At 43.3% G+C, this 27673-nt stretch overlaps 1 protein-coding gene and 1 long non-coding RNA gene across 2 annotated transcripts; one reads left to right on the top strand and one right to left on the bottom strand.

Moving 5' to 3' along the window:
- LOC134656984 (bromodomain-containing protein 1) lies at positions 1 to 27673 on the bottom strand. Its single transcript, XM_063512549.1, has 22 exons — positions 27122 to 27673; positions 26574 to 26813; positions 25930 to 26073; positions 25460 to 25553; positions 24984 to 25085; positions 23960 to 24098; positions 22576 to 22771; positions 21062 to 21281; positions 20000 to 20096; positions 19606 to 19783; positions 18249 to 18412; positions 16666 to 16889; positions 15616 to 15716; positions 13790 to 13922; positions 12031 to 12210; positions 11229 to 11318; positions 10379 to 10502; positions 8731 to 8841; positions 5185 to 5271; positions 4001 to 4130; positions 1715 to 1815; positions 1 to 485 (listed from the first exon to the last, which is right to left on the bottom strand). The coding sequence occupies exons 1-22, from the start codon at positions 27572 to 27574 to the stop codon at positions 155 to 157; spliced, it is 3639 nt and encodes a 1212-aa protein (XP_063368619.1). The 5' UTR covers positions 27575 to 27673; the 3' UTR covers positions 1 to 154.
- Positions 5698 to 8178, top strand: LOC134657017 (uncharacterized). The gene is made up of 2 exons (XR_010097572.1): positions 5698 to 6484; positions 7543 to 8178. It is a non-coding gene; the product is annotated as an uncharacterized LOC134657017 (long non-coding RNA).

Genomic DNA, 27673 nt, shown 5'->3' with positions numbered 1-27673 from the left:
AGTTAACTCACCCTCAAGACATAGAAATTTCAAAACTACATTAATCGCTGGAATCGCTCGTATCCTCTGGCGTCCTAATATGCATCATGGAGAAGTTCCCGAAGCTGAACGTCCTGTTCCTATTCGGTCTCCTCGACCTGTATCTAAACCTGTGTCATTTGTCACAATCCACCTGCTTCCTGAACTGCATCGCGTCCCCGTAGGCTTTCTTCACCGCCTTCCTATCAGCCGGTTTCCTAGATTCCACCAGCTTAGCCTGATCTATGCTTTTCTCTACCCCTAGAAGTTCTAGCTTGTTAGGCGGCAGCCATTGCCATGTGCGTTTGACATCGAAGAATAGTACTAAGTAGAGGACTGGCTCGTGTGAATGGTTTTTCTTGAGGTTTAGCACGTCTTGTGGCGGTACTGGGAGCGGAACGCCGTTGTAGATGAAGCCTTTTGGGATTTTTGGGTCGATTATTAAAGCTGGGTACCAGGGGTAGCCTCTGTGGAGGAATGAATAAGGGCTAATTTTCAATAATCAATTGAACTATTTAAATAATAATTAAATTTAAATGAAAGAGTTTAAGAGCAATATAAAGAGATACATTTTATATATAAAACCTTTGTATTGCTCTCGAGTAAGGCTTGAGTGAATGAAATACTTACAAATGATGAGTTTGATGAAACTTTTACACAACCGTAACGTAAATGTATGAAGCAGGAAAGACAGCGAAAATGGAGCGAGAGACGTGCTATGTATAATATTCGATTTAAAAACACGCTTTAAGATACCCAATCTTGAAATACGAATTTTGGATCCATTAAAGTTGTTTCGAGAAGTTAATTTTTAAGAACACGTAAGGTAAATTAGATTTTTTTTCCGAATACGGTACCTATAGCTGGTCAACCAAAACTTGTCAGTAAAAAAAGGCGCGAAATTCAAATTTTCTATGGGACGATATCCCTTGGCGCCTACATTTTTCAAATTTTCCGCCTTTTTCTACTGTCAAGATCTGGTTGACCAAGTATACTTAACTTATTTGGTTGACTAAATTCGACCATTATCATTATCAATTAGGAAAGTTATAAATCGCATTGAATTCGCGTATGTCGCGTGTGTAGGTATGTCTTTTTTAAATTACCGATGTAGATAAATATATAGGATATACTGAGGAGTAACTTTTATTCTGGGTCCAACTACGAAATCGCAAAAAAAATTGGCTCCCATAGAAAAGATGACCAGCCAAAAATGTATGACACAGCCTCTGTAGAGCTCATGGTACTGGTCATTCCACGAAAGCTGGCACGAATGGAATGAACGATACTTTCATTGTATGAGTGACACATGTCAGAATCAGAGCCGCCATTTTATAGATTTGTGATACACACTACACGCATAGATTTTCTTCTTCTTACCCCCGGTTTAAACTCTCGCGCGAGCCACGAGACGAGCCGCGAGCCGCGCCACGAGACGCGAGTCCACCGTTTACACTCGCGTTCGGCTTGTCATTCGGTTATAAACCTTATGCCGTGCCGTTAGTGTTTAAATTATATTAGCTCGACGAGCTTGCGAGCCACGAGACGAGCCGCGAGCCCACCGCTTACACTCTCGTCTCGTGGCGCGGCTCGCGGCTCGTCTCGTGGCTCGCGCGAGAGTGTAATCCGCGTATTAGATCTTCATTCACTCATTCGTTCCATTCGTGCCAGGTCTTGTGAATGGACCTGTGCTTACCTGCACTTGGCCCAGACGAGTTGCAGCGGCTCGAGGATCACGTCTGGCTGGAGCGAACTCTTCACGGGCGTCTTCGACGTGGACGAGCGCGTGCCGCGGCCCTGCGATTACGTCATCATTATGAAATTAAGTTCAGAAGTATAGTTTTAATAAGTACATACATACTAATGGGGCGCTGGTAGCCTAGCGGTAAGAACGTGTGACTTTCCGGAGGTCGCGAGTTCAAACCCCGGCTCATACCAATGAGTTTTTCGGAACTTATGTACGAAATATTATTCGATATTTACCAGTCGCTTTTCGGTGAAGGAAAACATCGCGAGGAAACCGGACTAATCCTAATAAGGCCTAGTTTTTCCTCTGGGTTGGAAGGTCAGATGGCAGTCGCTTTCGTAAAAACTAGTACAGCCTTTTCTTAGGATTAGTTGTCAAGCGGACCCCAGGCTCCCATGAGCCGTGGCGAAATGCCGGGATAACGCGAGGAAGATGATGATACTAATGCCGTTGTTATTGGCCCGAATTAGCTATGAATTGTTTGTCTTTATATGTCATTTTGACTTATGTATTTGTAACAAAGGGATAAAAGATAAATTAACTAATCAGGTCCGTCAAGTTTATGAATAAGGGGGTAAGTATTTGGATAGCATTAGGGGTAGTTGCACCATCATTGTCATCATAAAAATGTTTTCTTAAATTTATTTAATGGGAAATTTCATAGTGCGCAGTTACGTTATTGAATATGTCACTTGTTCGGGCCGCAACCCGCACTTATTTTACTGTGTGTGTGTTTGATAATCGGATTTGTCGTTCATGTGAGGGCACCACTAGCTTGGTGTCACGTTTATTTACTAAACCGAATCCGTTTTCATAACCACAATATATTAACTTACATTTATAGACGAGTCTATCGCGAAATTTATTTTATTACCTTTATTTACCGACGTTTCGACACAGGTTTCACTGGTCGTGGTCGCAGCTAACTCCAGTGACTACCAGTGAAATCTGTGTCGAAATGTCGGTAAATAAAGGTAATATAATCTTTAATAGAAAAAAAACCGACTTCTCTAACTACTAGCCTGGACCCACTTAACGGCGCTTATACTTTATTTGGTAATATGTATACATTTTATGGTAATCATAGTGGTTTGTTTAGTTTAGGTATCATAGTGGTTTTCCGGATCAAGGTCCGGGTCCGTGTCCGGATCCGGGTCCGAGTCCGAGTACGGGTCCGAGTCCGAGTACGGGTCCGAGTCCGGAGTCCGGGGCCCAGTCCAAGTCAAAATCGAAATTCAGAATCACAAAACGTGTACTATGCGTCGTTGAAGAGTTCTGTTCTGATCATCATCAGCAGTTCCGCTTCATCAAATGCCACAGTTTATAATGTAAATGCTTGATTTTCTGATGAAAATATATAAAATTCTATACGTATGCCTTTAAGATTTGAGGAGTTCCCTCGATTCCTCATGGATCCCATGTTCAGGACTTGAGATTGACATAAATGTGCCTAAAAACCTAACTTGCTTAACAAACATAACGAAAAGGACAAATCGCTAAATGCGAGCTATGCGTCGTTGAAGAGTTCCGTTATGATCATCATCAGCAGTTCCACTGCATCAAATGCGACAGTTTTTAATGAAAATGCTTAATTTTTTGATGAAAATACAAAAATCTCTATATGCATGCCTTTAAGATTTGAGGAGTTCCCTCGATTCCTCATGGATCCCATCATCAGAACTCGAGCTTGACAAAAATGTGGCTTAAAAACTTAACTTGCTTAACAAACATAACGAAGAGGACAAATCGTCAAACGTGTACTATGCGTCGTTGAAGAGTTCCGTTCTGATCATCATCAGCAGTTCCACTTCATCAAATGTCACTTTTTTAAATGTATATGCTTGATTTGTTGATAAAAACACAAAAATCACTATATGTATGCCTTTAAGATTTGAGGAGTTCCCTCGATTACTCATGGATCCCATCATCAGAACTGGGTTTTGACAAAAACGGGACCAATCTGTATGCATATACATACAATCAAAAAAAAATTTTCAAAATCGGTCCAGTAATGACGGAGATATGGAGTAACAAACATAAAAAAAAAAAAATAAAAAAAAAAAAAAAAAAAAAAACTTACAACCGAATTGATAACCTCCTCCTTTTAGATTTGGAAGTCGGTTAAAAATATATTTCGCGATAGATCCGTCTACAAATGTGAGTTATGTGTTCAAAACGCTAAAGTTTTAAATATTACACCAAAATATATTTCCATAGCATATAGGCTTAGCTGACCTTAATCGGTGTGGTGGGCGAGTCTTGGCCGGAGCGGCTCTGGTCGGACTGCGAGGTGCGCCGCCGCCGGTCGCGGCGGTCCGCGCCGCTGCCTTCCAATGTCGAGTCCATTGTGTCGTTGTAGCTAGACCTAGAACAACAAATCCATTTATAATACCACTTATTTCCATCCTTATATTTCTAAAATATCTGTCTATAGCGTCCTTAAATAGGCCTTCTTACCATTTTTCCACGCGTTAGCGGGTGTTATCAGGTATCCATTCGTTTCGCTCGCCTATCTCTACAGATTCTACACATCTAAGAGCTCATCATCATCATCACGGGTACGGTTTGTTGCAAGATCCAGTTTTCTGTAGTATGAGTGCAGTATCTCGCAAACAGAATGCTCGTGTGTGCGTTACTATATTAGCACGGATACTACTAAAACCGTATCCGCAAAAACTTGGACGTAAGTGGGAAAGAGCTCTAAGACTCAGATTGTCTAGGTAGTGTCTTTATTGTTTCCCATAAAGTTTAAGTCATAATGTATTGTTTGTCCGCATTTTCGTTAGACATGATTTGATTTTTCTCAGTAACGCGTAAAGTTTCAGGATTGCCATAAAACAAACCTAACCTATCTATCTATAGGATAACCTAACGAAAATCCTGTAATGTTAACGGTTTCAGTTTTATGACTAGTGATAATATGACAAACAATACATTATGACTTAAAACTTTATGAGAAACAACGGGACCCCAGCACGGATACTACTAAAACCGTAGCCGCAAAAACTTCGATGTAAGTGGGAAAGAGCTCTAAGACTCAGATTGTACTAGGTATTATATGTGAACACTTTAATATTTTCCTAAAGCGGCGGAAAGCGGCTAAGTTAAAATGGGACTGGGCACCACACACCACATGTCTGCCGAATGCCGGACGACTTGTGGGCCAAGTTAACCACAGAGTGGGAGCCCCACGAGTCTAACCGGGGAGCCGGCAGGCCTCGTCGGCGATGGCGGGATAACTTATACTCCTTGGGAGGCTGGCCAGATATTTCACTAAACAGAGACGAGTGGAGGAAGAGGGGGGAGGCCTTTGCCCAGCAGTGGGACACAGTGGGCTCTGAATAATAATAATATAATAATTAATATTTTCCTATAATAACGTGTTAATGAGAGACTGCATAGAGAAAGCTTGTACTGACCCGTCGCTGGAGCTGGCGGAGCGTGAGCGGTCGGAGGCGTAGTGTGTGCACGACGAGCACGACCACACGGAGCTGTTTGACGACGACCTGCGAACGATGACGCATTACATTACTCGCAGGTTAGCTGGAAGAGATCCCTTCTATGGATAAGTTCGCCTTTGTACATTTATTTCTGTAAATGTTATGTAAATCTGTGCTGTGTACAATAAAGTGATTACTACTACTACTACATTAGTACATTACACTCGTAGCTAGAGTTGGGCAGTACTCGGAGAATTATTCGAATAAAGAATCATTCGTCATGGGATTAGTCATCATTCGTTTACATTTTCACATAATGAATGAATTATTCATTATTTTATTCGAACAAATAACACGAGTGATATTTTATTACACGCTCAGGTTTGCCATCAATGAGCAACTCCAGCGTATTTTAGGGCCAAGGGATTCTATCGCAGGTTGCCAACTAAAAAGAGACGGATACATTTTGCCCATCTCTGCTCGTAGCATTAGCATACAGTCAGCAGCAGAAGTCGCTATACATTCCAGGTGCTCAAAGAGAGGTAAACGTTTAAACTGTCAAAAAGTTGTTGACTGTCATGGTCGTATTTACTTGTGAGCGCTCAATATCTTAACAGTCGCTATTCATTAATTTCTACACTTACAACAAGTCATTGATACCTTAGCTGTCAAAAAACCACTGGTATCTAAGCGGTCAACGTGTCAAATATATCTGAACAATATGGAAAAATAGACGTTTAAAGCATACAAGTATGGTCGAATATTGAATGAAAAATAGCCATGCTAATTTCAGGTAAAGCGTTTTGACAATCATCGAAAGCAGTACAGTCTTGTCATCGCATACATCTATCTCACGTTTTGCTCTTGAACTATTTGTCAGGGACCTCTCGGTCAACTTACAGCAAACTATTTTATTTCTTTTAGCAGAATCGTCAAAACGAATGACACATAGCGAAAGCTAACTGAAGCCGAATTTAGAGCCAATTGTCAAGGCACGTTGTGGTCTCAGTAACAAGCGTTTGCTTTTCAAAGCAGAGATCGCGGGTTCAAATCTCAGTCGCACGCACCTAGAGATTACAGCTTTTTTTTTTTGGGATTTCATTTCCATCATTTATTTGTATCTTCTGGTTTTATGTTAATTTCGCAGTTTATATATTTTTTGAAGATAGGTCACATGTAGCGTATGTAAGACTTCTAACAGGACGTTGTAGGTTTGAACCCGCAGTGGGCGTTCCTTAGATTACTCCTGTGCGGAATGCCATTTGATGTTTACTGCTAGGTTATACTAAGTTGTAAAAACAAAATTCATCATTCCTATGGTCAACAGTTAGCATATTACTTATATGCATGTCAGTGATGTTTTTATCGCATACATCTATAGAAGAGGAGGCACCGTTCTTGATAGTTCGATATGTTTAACACCTTTTTCTACTCCCGTACTTTTATTTGTCATTTAAAGGGTCGTGCACACATCTTTAAAACCCTATCTTAAAATTGTCAAGACAAGTCTTTAGTCTATTCCCTAAAAAAGCATTTGTGCATACACGCAGTATCTTTTTGGCTCTTTTATAATACTTCGTGTAATGGCCACTTAAAAAATACATTGTTGCCAAACTTATAGTCATAACACACTGTCGCACCGCAACGCGACCTTGGTTCGTCGCACCCATAAGTGAGAGCGAGAAAGAAATATATCTTTCTCGCTCTCGCTTATGGGTGTGAATACTGTGAATGTCATATCTGACAAATAAGGGAACCATAGACATGTTTTTTTTTTTAATTTCATTCATTCTTTTCCCGCTCGTACCCTCCATTCTTTGCTACTTCTTAAATATTGTGAATCTTGAATATGAATACTATTATTGTGCCTGTCAAATGAAAACTTAACTTTTGTGTTAAAAAACAGTGTGTCTTTCAAGTTAAAATGGATGAAGACAAAAACTTAGTGTCTACGCCTGAAGAAATATCAGTAATAGCACAAGAATCACTAAAAACAGGTAGATACCGTAGGTAGAAGTCCACTAGATGACATGAAAAATATTTGTTAAATTTACAATTTTATTTCAAAGTAAGTGTTTGGTCGTAGAAAAAGTATTGTATGCAACGTTGTTTAACTGAGTCAAAAAATACTCGTGGCGTCTTTATTAACAATTTTCGGCTTCGCCTCAAATTGTTACTCACGCCACTCGCCTTTTTTGACCCCTCTTAAACAACGGTTGCATAAAATACTATTACTGCCCGTGCTCCTCACGTGGGGCCACGGCTAGCCTCTATTACAAAGCCATACGGTTTACATGTCAGATTGGGACAGTGAACTATCAGTAACACCTAGATCAGCCTCTTTCAGTTCAATTATTTTCTCCTTCGTTCTTTGATCGATTCGGAGCATCGTATTTTAGTACTATATAGTATATTTTAGTACAATAAGCGGGCTAAATAAATATATTAACATATATTATATGCTCTACGGTTTGGAAAAACGACCGTCTATGACTGTTAAAATAAAAACCGATCATTCTCGTAGAACCTACTTATTTATTGTCTAAGTTTGACACTTGACGATAAAATACTTCTTTAAGAAAGGAGGTGTCAATTCGTAGCTACTACAGTATTTTTTTTAAAGTTAAACAGCAAAAATGTTGATGCTTAGTTACCATTGAAATAACAACTGCTTAGCAACTGGTGGCACCCTGGCTGCTGACGTACGTGATTGGCAGTGCGTGTAGGTATTAATGACAGCAGCTTGAATTTGAGTGCTTAGTTACTACTGACTTTCTAACCGTTATTGTCATTGTGATTAAATAAGGGTGTATGTGTTAAAGAAAAACTCAGAAGTTAAGATATATGTGACGAACTGAAAGCCTACGTGAAAATGACCACTTAGATGTCCTTATTTTTGTGACGATTGAAGTGTATATGTTTTCTTGGACACCTTGCCCGCTCAGGTATATCTGTTGCTGACTGTACAAAAATCCCATCCATTCATGACCCAGTGATTTTGTTGTATGTAATGTCTGTATCTTGTACTCTGAAAGGTGAATATAGAAAATGAAAAAAAAAAATCTTCTGTTTCATACGTTTTGTGATAGCTTATTAGACATAGCCATCCTTTATTGGTAATGTTATAATTACGGATCTATATCTGAATCCCTAAAGTCTTTTCTCCTATCTTTGCATTCCCTAATATTGTTTGTCATAATGATCAGTTGTCCTAACACAAAAACCCTAATTTTGGTTTCCCTAATTATTGATTACTTATCCTAATGTTATTAAGCATATTTTCTTTTTTGCGAGGGTCGCAGTTCTAACCCTAACCTAACCCACTTTTGTGGCAGCAAGTTCTAACCCTAACCATTTTTCAGAACCTTACATTATGAAAAATAATCGTTATGACAATTGATCGTTAGGGCATGTGCCCATTAGGACAAACCAGTTAGGGCAAGTGACTTTAGGACAAACGTTGTTAGGTTTTCAGAATGACACCCATAATTAATTACAGCATACTTATAGAAGTTAGAGCGTCACCTGGAGAGCGCGAGGTCGCTGTCGGAGCCGGCCTCGCCGGTGGTGCCGCGGTACTGCAGGAACGAGGCCGGCACGGGGGTGGACAGCGCCTTGCCTTCGCCGAGGCCCGTCCTGTAAACAAACAACTTTTCACTAGGCCTCAAATATGAAATACACAAATTTTCATTCACAAATAAATATAAACATTCCATATTTTTCAACAAATACCTGTTTTGGTACCATGTCTACTTTCCTCTCTGGGTAGAAAGGCCTTATAGACCACACCTTTCGAAAAAAAATATGTCAGTTTCAATCCTAAGGACTAGACAATCCAACCTCTAGACATAGCATAGTCGCGCTACCCCCTCTGCCACACATACGGTAACGTTACTCCATCTTCGAATCAATCCCGTGCCGTGATTGGTTCGTGTCTTTGAACGGACCAATCACGGCACGGGATTCGCTCACCTCGTCCCCCCGCACCCCCGTATTTTTGGCAGCATCGGTTTCATGAAAGAATTGGCCTAAGCTCAGTCTAGAGGTTGGATTGTCAGTGAGATTGCCAAAGCGGATCTCGAACCATTTTAATAATTTACAAGAAAAGCGCTAAAGGTGGTGTTCTGGTGTTCCACCTGTCCAATTGTTCCAAATGTCGTTGTCCAATGTGCATTGCGTCTCACTCATTAAACAAAATGTGAGACGCAAATACACAATGGACAAAGAAATTGGACTGGTGGAATACCGACCTAAGCAGGCGTGGCTCACTCCGCGATTTCGTCGCTTTGCTACAGGTAGCTAAAACTGCTAAAAGTACATCCGTTCGGCCCCAATTTTGGGGAAAGCCATAAGCCGCGCGTGGCGCTGTCGCCACCTAGGGGCCATATCTGTGCTGATCGTAACAGACGCGTTTTGTTAGAGAGTGAGTCTTCTGTACTTAGTACTATTATTTATTCTGTGACTCAGCCTCAGATATAAGTAAACAAATTTTCGTTCACAAATAAATACTTTCCATATTTTTCAACAAATACCTGTTTTGGTACCATGTCTACTTTCCTCTCTGGATAGAAAGGCCTTAAAGGTGTGGTCTACCTTTCGAAAAAAAAAGCCAGTTTCAATACCAAGGACTAGATTGCCAAAACGGATACCGAACCCTTTTAAGAATTTACAGGAAAGCGCCAAGGTAAGTAGGAGAACAGATCGCAAATGGCGGGCGAAAGAGTATTCACCAAATATGGACACACTAGCTTTTGCTCGCGACTTCGTCTGCGTGGAATAAGTAATTTGGGTACCTTTTTCATCCCCAAATTGGTCCACTCTACGAATTTCCACCCCATTTTTTACACCCTTGAGGGAAGATTTCGGAAGTAAAAACTATTCTATATCCTCCCCAACAGCTCAAACTATCCGCATACCAAGTTTCATCTAAATCGGTTCAACGGTTATTGATTCCCCATACAAATGTCCACCACCCTTTTCACCCCTTTGAGGTGTGAGTTCTGGGATAAAAAGTATCCTATGTCCTTTCCCAGATTTCAAAGTGTCTGTATTCCAAATTTCAACTAAATCGGTTCAGCGGTATAAGCGTGAAGAGGTAACAGATAGTCCGACACACTTTCGCATTTATAATATTACTATGGATTATGACATGCCACACTACTCGTATACTAACCGAAATAAGTCGGGTGAAGAGGTCTGTTTGTCCTTGTCGCACTTCCGCGGTCGTCCACGGCCTTTCTTCTTGGGTGACGGCTCCAGCGGCCTGCCGAGGCTGGCTGATAAAGTGGGGAGTGACGCTGTCAACAAATACACAGTTTTACAATCAAATATATTAAACTAGCGACCCGCCCCGGCCTCGCTCGGGTTAACAAATGATACATAAACCTTCCTCTTTAATCACTCTATCTATTAAGAAAAACCGCATCAAAATCCGTTGCGTAGTTTTAAAGATATAAGCATACATAGGGACAGACAGACAGCCGGAAGCGACTTTGTTTTATACTATGTAGTGACAATGACTGGGTGCGTAGCGTACATGCCATCCGTTTACGCTCCGTAGCGAAGGTAACGCACCGTCACTGTCGCACTAATATGGAAGAGTGACAGAAAGACACAAAGCGTGTCGTTGTCGTACAGCAAGTGATTGTCACCAGGGCTCGGAACTGTTTTTTTTGTAAAACCTAAAATAGCCCAATATTTTGAATTATTTTATGCACTTTACGTAGGACTGAATCATGTATTTAGGTAACAACTTCGTATTATTAGATTGTCCCATTAAAAATGAAATAATAACCCAAAGAACGAAAAAGAACATAATAATACCGGTATTTTTTGTATGAAGAAAAAACCAGTTCCGAGCCTTGATTGTCACCTAGGCTAGGCACCTTGGGCGGTTAGCCTTACATTAGAAAAAAATATTATTGATAATTAAATATTTTAAAATGTGGACCTAAGTGTCAAGAAAGTCCTAGGACTGAAGTAACACTAGCAATAGGTAATAAGGCTGTAAATAACATCCATACCATCGGATCCGAAACTCTTAGGCGGCGTAGCGACGGTTGTCGGAGTAAGCAGCAGCGTTGGCTTCCTCAAACCTCCGATGAGACCCAAACCTATGCAAAAATAAACAATATTTTATAAAAAAAAAAAAATCAGATTCCGCAGATCCATAGATTGTTAGTTACAGGACACTTATAAAACTACATTAGTAAAACTACCTATTACATAAAAACTAAAAAAAAATACTTATTTTCTATGTCGCAAGATATGTCGGAGGATATCCAAGTCCCACCTGTCTGCTATCATTCTCAGGATGCTATTTGAGCTCCCCCTCATCTGCATTACCACCTACGTTATGTACCTACATTCCGTTTTATACAACATACAAAATGGTCATGCCCCCCCCCCCCATGGACCCTGAGCTGGGTCTACAATAAATAAGTTTTAATGTTTTTTTGCGAATAAAATACTAGAATTTGTGAAATTCGTTTTGTGCTGGGAACTGAGTTGTCAAACGTCTACTTTGGACAATCAGAGAAACCGCATAATGTACGGGAACGTACAGCGCTATCTACTTCAATTGTTAAATATCTGAGAGACATAACATACAAAAACTCAAAAAAGCGCGTTTTGCCAGAGATAAGCCGAGCTAGATCGATTTTTCGCCCCCGTAAAACCCGATATGGCAAATTTAATCGAAATCGTTAGAGCCGTTTCCATGATCCCCGAAATATACGAGTATAAATAATTGCTCGTATAACATTTAAATAGCACACTTTGTACAATTAATAACTATGTTACTATGGTATCAGCGATGGCACTGACCTGAGCTGGCCGTCTTGAGGGGCGACTTGGCGGACTTGACGGGCGACTTGTTGGGCGACTTGTTGGGCGACTTGTTCGGCGATTTCTCCGGCGTGGACAGCTTTTGCGTGCGCTCGACGGGTTTAGACGGCGCTGGCGTCTCGGAGCCCGACGTAGGCGTGTCGGTCACCGCCGGGTTACCTGGGTTTTACTATAAATGTTAGAGGTAGAAAAATAACAGGCCAATAAGTGAAAGTCACAAATATGTATGTATGTATGTCACTTTATTGCACATAAATGTGTACAAAAAAACAAATAATGTTGCTATTAACTTGTAATACTGATGGACATTTCTTTGTACTGAAAGCGGTCGCGTAAGCAAAATATAGGCTATCATTTTAGAATCTGGAAAAGAAAAACAAAGGTTTAAGTGTATGTTTAGATTAATGATTTATAACTCAAGATAGGTTGTAGGCGTTCCAAAATTGATGCGCTAAACTTGTGACAAATTGGACAAGTTGCCTTTAAACGCGGCTGGACAAGCGAGAAACGTGCACGTGCTAACGAGCTCCCGCACACCGAAAGAGAAAGAGACGACCTTATGTTTAACAACGAGTGTGACAAAGATGGATGGAATGAGAAAATTAATCAAAAATAACAGATTTCTTCGTAGGCACATTTGTAAATAAATATGGAAGTATTTTTTGTACTCCTCAACTATGAGTATAACCTATCTATGGTTATATAATATCATTGGTTTAGATCATGTCAATGTCAATTTTAAGTATACGGACCGCCCGATGACCGCAAGCCGGTACGGTAGCGTACAGATAATGTGTTCCACATCGTGGTGTCACACTGCGCGTCACGCTGAAACCCTGTAGTGTACCATCGCCCACACTGTTAACTGTCCATCGAAGGACCTTATGCCTTTTGTAATAAGGTACATGTACAGTTAAGAGTGTTGCTGTTTGTACACCATACCAGGCGTGTCTCACTCCGCGATTTCGTCGCTTTGCTACAGGTAGCTAAAAGTCCATCCGTTCGGCCCCAATTTTGGGGAAAGCCATAAGCCGCGCGTGGCGCTGTCGCCACCTAGCGGCCATATCTGTGCTGATCGTAACAGACGCGTTTTGTTAGAGAGTGAGTCTTCTGTACCTAGTACTATTATTTATTCTGTGCTACGGTAGCGTAAAGAGAGATATGTGTTCCCCTTCGTGGTGTCACATTGCGCGTCGCGCTGAAATCCTGTAGTGTCGCCCACACTGTTAACTGTCCATCGGTGGACCTTATGCCCGGTTCACATTACTGCAGTCCAGTAATCCAGCGGGCTAATCCAGTCCAGTGCTGGACTGGATCATATCGTTTACATTATTCCAGCACTGGACTGGATTAGCCCGCTGGATTACTGGACTGGAGTAATGTGAACCGGGCATATTCCAGTCTTTTCACCGTTCAACGTTCAATCCAATACTGGAATGGCTGTTCACACTATTCCAGTGGTGCTGGATTGGGTGAGCTGGAATGAAAAGTTGACGGTCTCTCCAGTCACTGGACTGGAATGCTCACTGGAATGGGTACATTCCAGTGCATTCCAGTGTCGGTTCACATTATTCCAGTAGCATTTCAGCACTGGATTGGATTGCTGGACTGGAATAATGTGAACCGGGCATTATGCCTTTTGTAAGGTCCACACATGTACAGTTAAGAGTGTTGCTGTTTGTATACCAAACTGTTGTTTATCGGCTCGGGTACGAGTGTGTGTGTGTGTGCGGCTCACCTCGGTCGCCCCGCCCCCTGGGCACGCTGCGGCCGCGGCCCCGCCCCCGGCCGCGCCGGCCCCGCCCCCGCCCGCGCCCGCGCCACCAGTTCGCGTTTACTTTAGACTTCGACACCACCGGAGAGCTGTCGCGCTGTATGGATATAGACAAAGTCGGAGATTAAAACCTTGCTCGCTTTAGGGACAAAGGATTGATTATTATGTAGTTTAGTAGGTATATTTAATATTTATTTAGAAATTAGATTAAATTAACATTATATACCTATTGATATTTTTGACATAAACTGTAACAATTTTTTAAGCATGAACATTTAGTGACATATAATTTGATAAATTGTTTTGACGATAGTAATAATGATATAATATTTGTAATAATAGGGATGTTGACAATTTTTTGGAACTGGTTTCATTTTGTAGATAGACACGTAATAATTACAGAAAAGAATATTAAAAAAATATATTCATTCAGTTTGAATAAAAAAACATATATAATAAGTTTCGTGTTTAAATTTCGCGCCTAAACGCTCCAAACTGTCACGTGATCTTGATGACGTAACGGCGTTTTAAACAAACTGCTGTCAGTCATTTTTTTAAATTCTTTATATGCATAGAAGGTAGCATCCTATAGAAGTGGTCTACGCGTGCCTCCGTGAGGGACAAAACATATAAATTCGACCAATCATAGCGTCGCATTGCGCCGCTATGATTGGTCGAATTTATTTGTTATGGTGGGCAACAAATGAATTCGACCAATCACGGTGGTCAATTTATGGTGGGGAATAAAACAAGATGTGAGACTGTGACAAGGACAAACAATAATAGCGCTTTCGCTGCTACTCCTACTGAAAGATACATAAGACTATCCCGTTCTGTCAGTTATCCCCACCACTCATGCCCAATCCAGTTATACTAGATTCATGTTTATATGGCAACTGACAATTTTTTTTAAATCGTTAACACACTACCGCATCGGACAGCGACCTTCTTTCTCGCTCTAACTTATAGCTGCGTCCTTAACGCACCACCTTACACACTATCGATTCGTGCGCCGCACCGCACCAAGATCGCGTTTCGGTACGATAATCTGTAGACACTTAGGCAGGTTTTATAACTTGTCTTTGGTGATTCCACTGTGATTACGTCACGCGCTCCAATTGGCGTTTGCAGTCACGTGATACTGGGCATTATTTTAAATACTTTTGATTATTTTCAATTAATTTATTACGCATATTTACACTTGCAAAATATGATTTTCCGCGTTCTAATATTCCCTGCTATGGTAAAAACATAACATGTTATATATTCGCGATTCATGTCTACATCCCTATTTAAAATGAAACCTGCATGTACTGTACTCAAACTCAATAGATTTAAGAATACTGCCGTGCCCTACCAGGGCCCATGTGAAACAACTATTACCTATGTAACACCTGTGTACCTACTTACCATGGATGCAATAAATATATGAATATGAATATGAGAAAATGTCTCGAGTGATATATGAACGCGCTAGAGTAGTAACCATCTGGAACACCAGGCCCCTCTCTCTAAACACAACTGTGCTGCCGAGCCTTCATCGAAAATTGACCGGTGGGTATCACAGAGTTTTCGCTACAGTTTAAAAAATATATTTCTATCAGGAGATGACTCTATTTAAAACAAAATCAAACATAGAGGCCGCCCGGCCGGGCCTCGCTAAATACACTTTCTGGGTCTGGGTTATCTCAACAGTTTTCAAAGAAATCCGGTCTAATAACGTGATGCCGACCCCCAAAACGGGAAACGGAAGCCATTAGTGGATCCCAAGAATGCCTCACGAAACTTACGGTATTGTTGTCATCGTCCGAGTCGCGGCGGAGGCTCCTGCGCGGCGAGGCGCGGCGGCCGCGGCTGCGCGCTCGCGACCTGGCGCGCGAACTACGGGTGTCTGGAACAATTCATTCGATTTGGGTCATAGTTCGAGTTCTTAACTGTAAAAGTGGTTCCGACCGGAAGAAAGTCTGAAACGAGTAGTCAAGTGGTCGTCTGCCATCCTCCTTATACTCCAGTTTTCATTCAGAGCAGTCAGCTCTACAATAATATGATACGTCGCGGTTCTTGACCTTTCAGCTCGTCTTAAGATACGACATAGAGTCATTGCTTTAGTTTTCGTCCACTTGACAGATTCGCAAAGAATATATCAGATTTTTAATTTTCTACTTGCGAAATATCATTTTTATGTAGACAGATATATTGTTTTGACATTAAGGATTGCAATACGTACAAATTTGTTCACTAATATAGGTTTATATTCAAATTTCGTCAAGTCGACGAAAACTAACGCACCTACCCTATAACTTCGCAGTTGTCTCACCGGCAGTGTTCCCGCTGTCGCTGCTGCTGGCCCCGCTCCGGCTCCGCCTCGAGTCGACGCTCCTCCTGGTGGACCTCGCCCTGTCCCGCTCGCGCGGCGCCTCTCGCTCGGGGCTGGAGTCCGCGCTTGCCTGAAGACCGGGGGGCATTGGGAGCGCAGTTGTCTCACCGGCAGTGTTCCCGCTGTCGCTGCTGCTGGCCCCGCTCCGGCTCCGCCTCGAGTCGACGCTCCTCCTCGTGGACCTCGCCCTGTCCCGCTCGCGCGGCGCCTCTCGCTCGGGGCTGGAGTCCGCGCTTGCCTGAAGACCGGGGGGCATTGGGAGCGCAGTTGACTCACCGGCAGTGTTCCCGCTGTCGCTGTTGCTGGCCCTGCTCCGGCTCCGCCTCGAGTCGACGCTCCTCCTGGTGGACCTCACCCTGTCCCGCTCGCGCGGGGCCTCTCGCTCGGGGCTGGAGTCGGCGGCGCGCACGCCGCGCCGCGCTTGCCTGAAGACCGGGAGTCATTGGGAGCGCAGTTGACTCACCGGCAGTGTTCCCGCTGTCGCTGCTGCTGGCCCTGCTGCGGCTCCGCCTCGAGTCGACGCTCCTCCTGGTGGACCTCGCCCTGTCCCGCTCGCGCGGCGCCTCTCGCTCGGGGCTGGAGTGGGCGTCGCCGGCGCCGGCGAGCTGCGGCATGCCGGCGGCGCGCACGTCGCGCCGCGCTTGCCGGAACACCGGGAGGCATTGGGATCGCATTTTTATTGCGGCCCTGGTAAAAAAAAAAAACAATAAATAACGCAAGTTTTTCTTTCCTGCTTTATTTTTTTTTAGACTATTCATCAAGTCTATTTATTTAATTAATTAATTAAAAAGTCATCTTATACATCAACTTACAAATATTCATCAAGTTGTTTTTTTATGTGCCTACGCTGTTTTACCTATAATGAAGTTCGGCTTCTTCTCTTTCGGCCATTTGATCCAAAAGTTTTTGCGCAACCCAACAAATGGACTGAAATTACCGTAAAAAACTAAAATCGAAATTTCGTCATCTGCCTCTAACGCTCTTGCATATTAGTGCGATAAAATTAGATTTTCCTGTTTCACGGTAGCGCTTCTGATGTATGTAAAGTACACACGAACACTCTTGCTGCTTGCTTGCTTTACTTACCTACTTATAAAATACAGTGTCCTTGTTGTTATAAGCGTGGCAGTTGTCTATCATGAGCGTGAAGTCGGCTTCCACATCGTCTACGGTTTTGTACGACTTTCATTGTTAACACTATGGTTATAAGGCAGTTTTTACATTACACTTACTTATAGAACAGAGTGTCCTTATTGTTATAGGCGAGGCAGTTGTCTATCATGAGCGTAAAGTCGGCCTCCACATCGTCTACGGTTTTGTACGACTACCAACCCTAACACTATGATTATAAGGCAGTGTTTCCGTTACACTTACTTGTAGAACACAGTGTCCTTGTTATAAGCGTGGCAGTTGTCTATCATGAGCGTGAAGTTGGCCTCCACATCGTCTACGGTTTTGTACGACTACCAACCCTAACACTATGGTTATAAGGCAGTGTTTCTTACTTGTAGAACACAGTGTCCTTGTTGTTATAGGCGAGGCAGTTGTCTATCATGAGCGTGAAGTCGGCCTCCACATCGTCTACGGTTTTGTACGACTACCAACCCTAACACTATGGTTATAAGGCAGTGTTTCCGTTACACTTACTTGTAGAACACAGTGTCCTTGTTGTTATAGGCGAGGCAGTTGTCTATCATGAGCGTGAAGTCGGCCTCCACATCGTCTACGGTTTTGTACGACTACCAACCCTAACACTATGGTTATAAGGCAGTGTTTCTTACTTGTAGAACACAGTGTCCTTGTTATAAGCGTGGCAGTTGTCTATCATGAGCGTGAAGTCGGCCTCCACATCGTCTACGGTTTTGTACGACTACCAACCCTAACACTATGGTTATAAGGCAGTGTTTCTTACTTGTAGAACACAGTGTCCTTGTTGTTATAGGCGAGGCAGTTGTCTATCATGAGCGTGAAGTCGGCCTCCACATCGTCTACGGTTTTGTACGACTACCAACCCTAACACTATGGTTATAAGGCAGTGTTTCTTACTTGTAGAACACAGTGTCCTTGTTGTTATAGGCGAGGCAGTTGTCTATCATGAGCGTGAAGTCGGCCTCCACATCGTCTACGGTTTTGTACGCGCCTCGGTCCAACTTCTTTCCCATGGTGCTCAGGTCCATAGGGTGCTTCACTACCGTACTGTAGTCAGGCACCTGGATAATTAGAAAAATACAGATTACCGTGAATTGCATGAATAATATATTATCATGAAAGTAAGTTTGTGGTCACAAAAATGGCGGCCTACTAATGGCTCATTGGTTATTTGAAATATTTGACAGATTGAAGGACGGGCCGATTGTGTGCTAGTCGTGTGTACTATCCGTTCACTTCGAGTTGGCCGTTACGAAATGACGTCACAGTACTTAGCGTGCCTGGGTCGTGGTGCCGGGGAGGTAACAGCCAACGGCTAAGTGTATAGTGGTCACCTCCAGCAGGTCGACGGGCTCGGTGAACACGTCGCTGTGGTCCCGCTGTCGCAGCAGCCGCAGTAGCTTGTGTAGGACGGCCCGCTTGGGCCGGAGGTGGTGCAGGACGAGTCGCTTGTGTGCTAGTCGTGTGTGTGTGTGTGTGTAGTGGTCACCTCCAGCAGGTCGACGGGCTCGGTGAACACGTCGCTGTGGTCCCGCTGTCGCAGCAGCCGCAGTAGCTTGTGTAGGACGGCCCGCTCGGATCGCAGGTAGTGCATGACGAGTCGCTTGTGTGCTAGACGTGTGTGTGTGTGTAGTGGTCACCTCCAGCAGGTCGACGGGCTCGGTGATCACGTCGCTGTGGTCCCGCTGTCGCAGCAGCCGCAGTAGCTTGTGTAGGACGGCCCGCTCGGGCCGGAGGTGGTGCAGGACGAGTCGCTTGTGTGCTAGACGTGTGTGTGTGTGTGTAGTGGTCACCTCCAGCAGGTCGACGGGCTCGGTGAACACGTCGCTGTGGTCCCGCTGTCGCAGCAGCCGCAGTAGCTTGTGTAGGACGGCCCGCTCGGGCCGGAGGTGGTGCAGGACGAGTCGCTTGTGTGCTAGACGTGTGTGTGTGTGTGTAGTGGTCACCTCCAGCAGGTCGACGGGCTCGGTGAACACGTCGCTGTGGTCCCGCTGTCGCAGCAGCCGCAGTAGCTTGTGTAGGACGGCCCGCTTGGGCCGGAGGTGGTGCAGGACGAGTCGCTTGTGTGCTAGTCGTGTGTGTGTGTGTGTGTAGTGGTCACCTCCAGCAGGTCGACGGGCTCGGTGAACACGTCGCTGTGGTCCCGCTGTCGCAGCAGCCGCAGTAGCTTGTGTAGGACGGCCCGCTCGGGCCGCAGGTGGTGTAGGACGAGTCGCTTGTGTGCTAGACGTGTGTGTGTGTGTGTAGTGGTCACCTCCAGCAGGTCGACGGGCTCGGTGAACACGTCGCTGTGGTCCCGCTGTCGCAGCAGCCGCAGTAGCTTGTGTAGGACGGCCCGCTCGGGCCGGAGGTGATGTAGCACGAGTCGCTCCCACGCGCGAGTGTGTTCGGCCTTTAGGCGTTCGCGTTTGCGGACGAGTTCACATAGGAGCCTGTGGGGATTTTTTGATTAATATAATACTTTCATGGCACTGCTGCCAAGTATAAGAATAACAATGCCATCTCGCAATGAAGCCATCCTTTTGGGGAAAATGTATATGCCTGCAAATAAATGCCCTTACCCGGATTTGAATCCGGGACCATCGGCTTCACATGCAAGATCACTATCAACTGGGCTAGACAGGTTGTCAAAGTGACTGTGGACATACCTAGCTCTCTCTAAGTCTTGGCGTATCCTTTGCCAATACTTCAGCTGGTTGCAAAGCTCTCGCACGTTGACCGTGCCATCTGGAATGCCTCTGGTACCTGAAAAGAAAAACCTTGTAAGGAAACAAGTAACTGGGCTGCTCACCGTCAGTCACCGAATGCAAAGTATGAGATAGCCAGGCGGAGCCAGACATTTGACATGCGTCGAACGTTTGCCTCATCATAACACTTTAACCATTCAAATTCACCATGTGCAAAATTGCAGGGAGTAAAAGCCAGGAAAGAAAAAAACCGGCCAAGTGCGAGTCGGACTCGCGTTCCAAGGGTTTCGTACAATCAATTTTTAACAAGCAGATACGTCTGCGAGCGATATTCCAAATTTTATATTAAAGGAAAAAAATGGAAAAAGTTACGCTTCTGGCAGGACTTGAACCCGCAACTTTTTCCAACGAACTTTGGAACTTTTTCCATTTTTAGTGTACCGCACAAACTTTGTTCGCGGTACACTTATTTCCTTTAATATAAAAATTCGTACATTAAGTCCGACTCACGCTTAACTGCACGTTTCTATAGGTAAAGAACTATTTTGTGTATTTTTTTTTTAATTTTAGACCAAGAAATTTCGGACACAAAGGGGGCGGAGATAGTCGGACAGACAGACAGACAGACTCACGAGTGATCCTATATAGCAGCGGTCGGCAACCTTTTAGCAGCCAAGGGCCACATGGTAGGTAACGAAGTTGACGCGGGCCGCACTTTGTTAATATTTAGGTATGACTAGACTAGACATTGTCGTTTGTCAATATTACATACAAAATAGCCAGGGAGGCTCGCGGGCCGCAAGTGACAGGTCCACGGGCCGCATGCGGCCCGCGGGCCGCGCGTTCCCGACCGCTGCTATATAGCCATAAGAGTTCCCTTTGTTCCTTTTGGGGTACGGAACCCTAAAAAACCCTTTGAATGCCACGACGCCTATCCGGCGCGTCATCTGAACTTTGTCGGAAGGTTGGCTTTGGGCTGTAGTGCGTCAGTTGACATCTTTGGCGGTCAAAAGTTGAACTAACCATGGTGTGAGGTGGTGCTCTGCAGTCTCCTCAGCAAGGGCACGCCGTTCCTGCTACGCCGCTTCAGCGTCCAATACGCCAGCAGCCGCTTCATGAGCTGCGCGCGCGACGCGGGCGGCCCGTGCGCCAGTGCTGCCACCTCGGCCACGCGCTCGGCGGGGAGGGTGGGAACTAGGACTACGGGCGCCCAGGTGCGCTTCATTGCGAGGACGCGACGCGCCTGTGGGATTAAACAAGTGATTTAAATCCGTCTAATATGGATTAAAAAAGAATTTGACTTTATTTTTCAAATTACTTTGCCAATTTATCGCTTTGTAATGTATGGTGGATCTGCTTGTATGAATTTTATGCAACTTTCTTGACACATTTTCTTTTATTATATAGGTTTTCTGCACTTGAATTCCCGGTATTTGGGTAATATGCATGCCTTTGTCTGCGGCAACTTAAAAAAGCGGCCAAGTGCGAGTCGGACTCGCCCATGAAGGGTTCCGTATTTAGGCGATTTATGACGTATAAAAAAAAAAACTACTTACTAGATCTCGTTCAAACCAATTTTCGGTGGAAGTTTACATGGTAATGTACATCATATATTTTTTTTAGTTTTATCATTCTCTTATTTTAGAAGTTACACGGGGGGGACACACATTTTACCACTTTGGAAGTGTCTCTCGCGCAAACTATTCAGTTTAGAAAAAAATGATATTAGGAACCTCAATATCATTTTTGAAGACCTATCCATAGATACCCCACACGTATGGGTTTGATGAAAAAAAAATTTTTGAGTTTCAGTTCGAAGTATGGGGAACCCCAAAAATTTATTGTTTTTTTTTTCTATTTTTGTGTGAAAATCTTAATGCGGTTCACAGAATACATCTACTTACCAAGTTTCAACAGTATAGTTCTTATAGTTTCGGAGAAAAGTGGCTGTGACATACGGACGGACAGACAGACGGACAGACAGACAGACATGACGAATCTATAAGGGTTCCGTTTTTTGCCATTTGGCTACGGAACCCTAAAAAAATGAATAATATTATTTAAAGAAACCCAAATGAAAATTGATTAAAGTTTGCTCCGTTGCTTGTTTGTGTGAGTAATGCTTATATTATAGGTGTTATATTGTAGGTATTATAGGCTTGGCAACTGCCAATGACAATAGCGGCTCCGCGTTCTTGCAGTCCGCTATCTTGGACTGGCTTCCACTACTGACAGACATAGGTACCTGTTTGATCTTGTCCCGCCCCTTCTGCCTGATAGCCGACAAGTCTGACGGCTTGGCGTCACCCTCGGCCTCCGCAGCCCTACGTTCTTGTACCACGTGTGATCATATGGCACGCCATCTTGAATTCTGTCAAGGTAAACCCATACCTGTTTGATCTTGTCCCGCCCCTTCTGCCTGATAGCCGACAAGTCTGACGGCTTGGCGTCACCCTCGGCCTCCCCGGCTCGCCGTTCTTGTACCACGTGTGATCATATAGTACGCCATCTTGAATTCTGTCGAGTTAAACCCATACCTGTTTGATCTTGTCCCGTCCCTTCTGCCTGATAGCCGACAAGTCTGACGGCTTGGCGTCACCCTCGGCCTCCGCAGCCCTACGTTCTTGCAGCACGTGTGCCGGCGTGTGCGCGTCGCAGTACGCCATCTTGGCCACTTGGACCGGCTGACTGGGATCCCGCCCGGCGCCTGCCGCCTCCATTTTCATGTATAATCTGGGAAGGAAATTACAATAGGCTACATGACTAATTTTTTTTTATGGTATCAATCGATCGGGTTTGTTTTTAGGATCAAATGTCTATATGAGACCCATTGCATTAAAGTAACACAAAAGTCAGAAATTGTAGTCAAAGGCCGACAGTCGCACTTCACTCGCGAAACGCCCTATACAAAACGGCCAAGGGCCGTGACGTCATCGCCCATCTTGTAGTATGGACAAAACAAGAAAATTGCGTTTTTGTCGGTGAAATATTGCGTTTATGTATATAGTTGCCATACAATATTTTATTGCATGAAATGTAAGGAATCGAATGGTACCCTTACTTTTATCGTTTTTGGAAGTTAAAAAAAAACTTAAATTTTTGAAACTTTCAGGTCCTGTATTTTTGTAATTTTTCAATATTTTATTTTAATATCCTCGTTGCTATAAATTGCTCGTTTGTTATCTATTTTACTAGATTTTGTTATAAAATTCAACATGTGTCATCATCCCTATTTAAGACCGTTGTGGTATATGTAGCCGCATAGGGTGGTATTCCACTTGTCCAATGTCATTGCGTCTCACTCTCTCACTAAGCAAAATGTGTGACGCAATACACATTGGACAGATGAAATACCACCCCTACTTAGAATGAATGCGATTTTAAGACACCCATATCACGGCTGAAAAAGACCCATTTTGAAACTGTAGGTACCTAATCTACATTTTGCCTAGGTACCAAGTATAAAAGTGGAAATTTAGCCCTTTGTTGGGTTAACAGTTTTGAATGATTCACGGTTAATTAGTATCACGGTAATATCGGGATCTCGAAAACAATACAAAAGGTAATCACGGTTCATATCCCGGTCGATATAAGTCTTTGTTAGGTTCTTAGGATATTTTTTTTGGTTTAAATTGTACTTGTTTTCTATCAGTGTTTAATGTTAAATGATTTCACTATATGTCATACCACTCATACCGCAGTGTTAACAGTCAGTATCAATGCACGCATCACTTTTATCACCACATTATTTGTTACACGTAGGTATCTACGATTCTTGCGCGAGAGAATAGTCGATCGCTAATCGTCTTATTCCTTTATTTTCACTATGTTCTTTTTGTGTAATTATGTTTATTCTCTGTGTGTCTACGAATAAACTATTCTATTCTTCTCGCTGTTAGTCGAAGAGCTATATCCACTTACCCAGCCTGTTGTGCACAGGTGACATGGAAGGCAGAGTAGCAGTTGCTCTTGTGGCACTGGATGCAAGCGCCAGAGGCCCGCTGCTTGCACACCATGCACTGCAGTTTCCAGCGGGCTGCTGGGATCATCTCAATCGAATCTATCATAAACAAACAGATATATTTTAAGATTTTTAAGACAAATTGATTAGATTAATAATTTGGTGGCAAGATTAGTGGTGTACTTTGGAAAGTCATAAGATGTCAGAATTTAAACCAAATTTTATAGATCAATAGCACTGACAGGACTAGTGTTGCAGTTTTTAGGGTTCCGTAGCCAAATGGCAAAAAACGGAACCCTTATAGATTCGTCATGTCTGTCTGTCTGTCCGTCTGTCCGTCCGTATGTCACAGCCACTTTTCTCCGAAACTATAAGAACTACACTGTTGAAACTTGGTAAGTAGATGTATTCTGTGAACCGCATTAAGATTTTCACACAAAAATAGAAAAAAAAAACAATAAATTTTTGGGGCTCCCCATACTTAGAACTGAAACTCAAAAAATTTTTTTCATCAAACCCATACGTGTGGGGTATCTAAGGATAGGTCTTCAAAAATGATATTGAGGTTTCTAATATCATTTTTTTCTAAACTGAATAGTTTGCGCGAGAGACACTTCCAAAGTGGTAAAATGTGTCCCCCCCCCCTGTAACCTCTAAAATAACAGAATGATAAAACTAAAAAAAATATATGATGTACATTACCATGTAAACTTCCACCGAAAATTGGTTTGAACGAGATCTAGTAAGTAGTTTTTTTTTATACGTCATAAATCGCCTAAATACGGAACCCTTCATGGGCGAGTCCGACTCGCATTTGCCCGCTTTTTTTTATATAAAGGGTTTTTATCGCACGTTTCGCTTGGTTTTTGAATGTTAGAAGCCCTATTCTGAACACAAGCTGTAAGGAATTGTAAGGGAACCGGCTTGCACCCTCCATTTTGGCTCCCCCCTCTTCCCATAACAACAAGATCATGAACAACTTACCTATAGGCTCCAGAAACACGGTGTTCGCAAAACGAACTTCAGGTATCCAGAGAGCGCAGACCACGTGCGCCCACGTGCCTTGGTCTGTCTGCTTGAAGGCTCCTATGACATGCAAAAATATTCATTTAGCAAATTAAAGACGACTAATAATGTTAGTCGGTACATATACTGCGATCTGTCATCATATACATCAGATTGTTAAACACGCGCGGTAAAACTCACTGAAAACCAGACCGGTCGGTGGCGGGTAATCGCAATGTGTGAATAGGCAGGTCTCGTAATCCGCCTCGCAAGAAATATGCCGCGCGAAGTAACTCGGACCGTGAAGACGTGCCTCGCCTAAGGAGTGCCCGAGGTGTGTTTGCCTGAGTGAGACCGCGCGGAAATTTCCTCGTGAGGCAGCTTGTTCCGTATGAACCTGGCTTATCATTATATTTTATTAGAATCACTATTAATATACTTTGTGAAAATGTTACCTCCAGTATTTGGGCAAAGTACACAGTTGACAAGGCGAGATGGAGACTGCAGACATCGCCGGCACAGCCACTGGCCCTCGGGTATATATGGCACCTAGATAAAATAAAATGTTAGTTCATGTGCGTTGAAATTTTCGTAATTTAAAAGATAAGTAGATCCAACAAGTAGAATCTTTATTTGCCTTTTGAAAATAAAACTAAAATTGTTGGGACATCTATAGAGGTTACTCAACCAAAAGTGTATGTTAATCTTTTGGAGGTCCAGTAAATAAGCCTTGCAACGTGGTTTGAAAACCGCCAGGGACAGGCAAATTGTTCCAGCATTTAGACGCAGCATAGCGAAAACTACCTCTGAATGACTGAAGCCGGAGCAGTGGAAGAGAGATACGCTCTTGTTGCTCACGCAAATCTTTCAACTTTCGGTTAGGTTTCCATTCGAGTTTACGCGCGAGATAGGGTGGGGGACATACCCCATAGCAGTCCTGATGCACAGCCAAGTTACACATGTCACAGAATAGGATGACGTTGGTGTTCTGGCATTCACCGTCCATGCAGATGCAGCACACTGCGTCTTCATCTACCTGGGCCGCTGTTTGTTGGCCCGTTTGAGACGCCTGAAACAAAGAAAGGGAAATCATGTAACACCTCTGTAGTTGCAGGCATCCATAGGCTATGGTGACTGCTTACCATATGCGCCATATGCTTGTTTGCCACTGACGTGGTATAAAAAAGAGAGGAAAATTAAAAAATTAACCTTGACAAAGTGGAATGATTAACCATATGGTCTGCTTGCCATACCTATACCACTATGAATATATGGATACAATACATCAAACACATGAGCAGGTGAAGGATAGCCCAGTATGCTGAGAATGAGGAAGAATAGAGTCCTCCATTATAGAAGAATTGACTTTTTTAAATTAATTAAAAAAAATACATTACCTTATTCTGTTCTGATATTTTTATAGGCAGTAAAAGTACCTATAAAGTATTGTATGATGACTAGCATCTAGCACTAAATATTGTACCATTAAGATTTTTGACCCTCTGGTTTACAGCCAGGTTTGCAATAATGAATGGCAGTTAGAGAATATAGAGCATATCTTGTTTGTACCTGGAAGTAGGATTCTTTCTCCAATCTATCCATCAACAGCTCCAAGGTATCAACTGAAACAGGCGGCAGACCTTGCTTGACCCTCGTCTTGTTGATAATTTCAAGCCACGCTGTATCTTCCTCGTCCACATCATACTCCACTTCACCGTCTAATTCCTCCGCAGACTTCTCTATGAAGCGGATGTAGGCATTTGGGCGGGGAGGGGCATCGCACACTCTTTCATTGTAATCCTCAATGAGCTGAAACGAATGAATGGATAAAGTTCTTTTTTTTTTCTTTCAATAAAAACTTGCATTTGTACAAAATGTAAGTACAATTTTGTGCTGTCTTTGCTAAATATTGTTGACAAAAGTTAGGGATTGGGTTAAAACATTACGAAAGAGGAAAAGGAAGGAGTTTACCATGCAAAGTGAGGTACAAGCGGTCAGGTTGAGCTGGAGCGAGGCCAGCGAGGGTCGCTAAAGATAGGAAAGCATGGCGCGAGATTGTGAAGGCCCTTTGCACCTCTGGGTTGCCATAGGACAACAATAACATCAGTAAATTTTACCTTGAAGCTGGCTTCAGGCAGTTTCACATGCGGTTCAGGCGGTGGCTCAACAAACGGCACTGGTTTTTCAAGCTCTGCATTCTTCTTTTCCCAATCCTCAAGCGACATTATCGGCAGGGGCTGATCTATAGGAATCCTGCTAATTTTGCCATCTATCTCGAACTGGACCACTTTCTGAGCTTCAGCAAAAGTTAGGGCTTCTTTCGGTGGACTTTGCAGGGCTATATCGCCGGTCGGTACTGGCGCCCGCGTCGATCTGCCCTTCTTACGGTGGCTAACGGAGGCCGGGGTAGCGGGCGTCGGGTTGTCATGATCGTAATTCACCAGGTGATACTGCAGCCCACACAAACTCTTGTATACTTTGTCACACTTTTCCAAAGGACATTGGTAAGGTGGAGGCCGGTTTTGACGGAGTTTTTTGCAAAACTCTAGAACGTCGAAGTCTAAACCCATTTTGGATCAGTTGTTGCGACCCACTTCATTTAATATAAACCATTTTAGAGGGTAATAAATAAAAATACTAGGCCGCGCGAGTAATATTAAACGTACTAC

This window comes from Cydia amplana, chromosome 19 (assembly GCF_948474715.1).
Source record: "Cydia amplana chromosome 19, ilCydAmpl1.1, whole genome shotgun sequence".
NCBI lineage: Eukaryota > Metazoa > Arthropoda > Insecta > Lepidoptera > Tortricidae > Cydia > Cydia amplana.
This window is presented reverse-complemented; position numbering and strand designations above follow the sequence as displayed.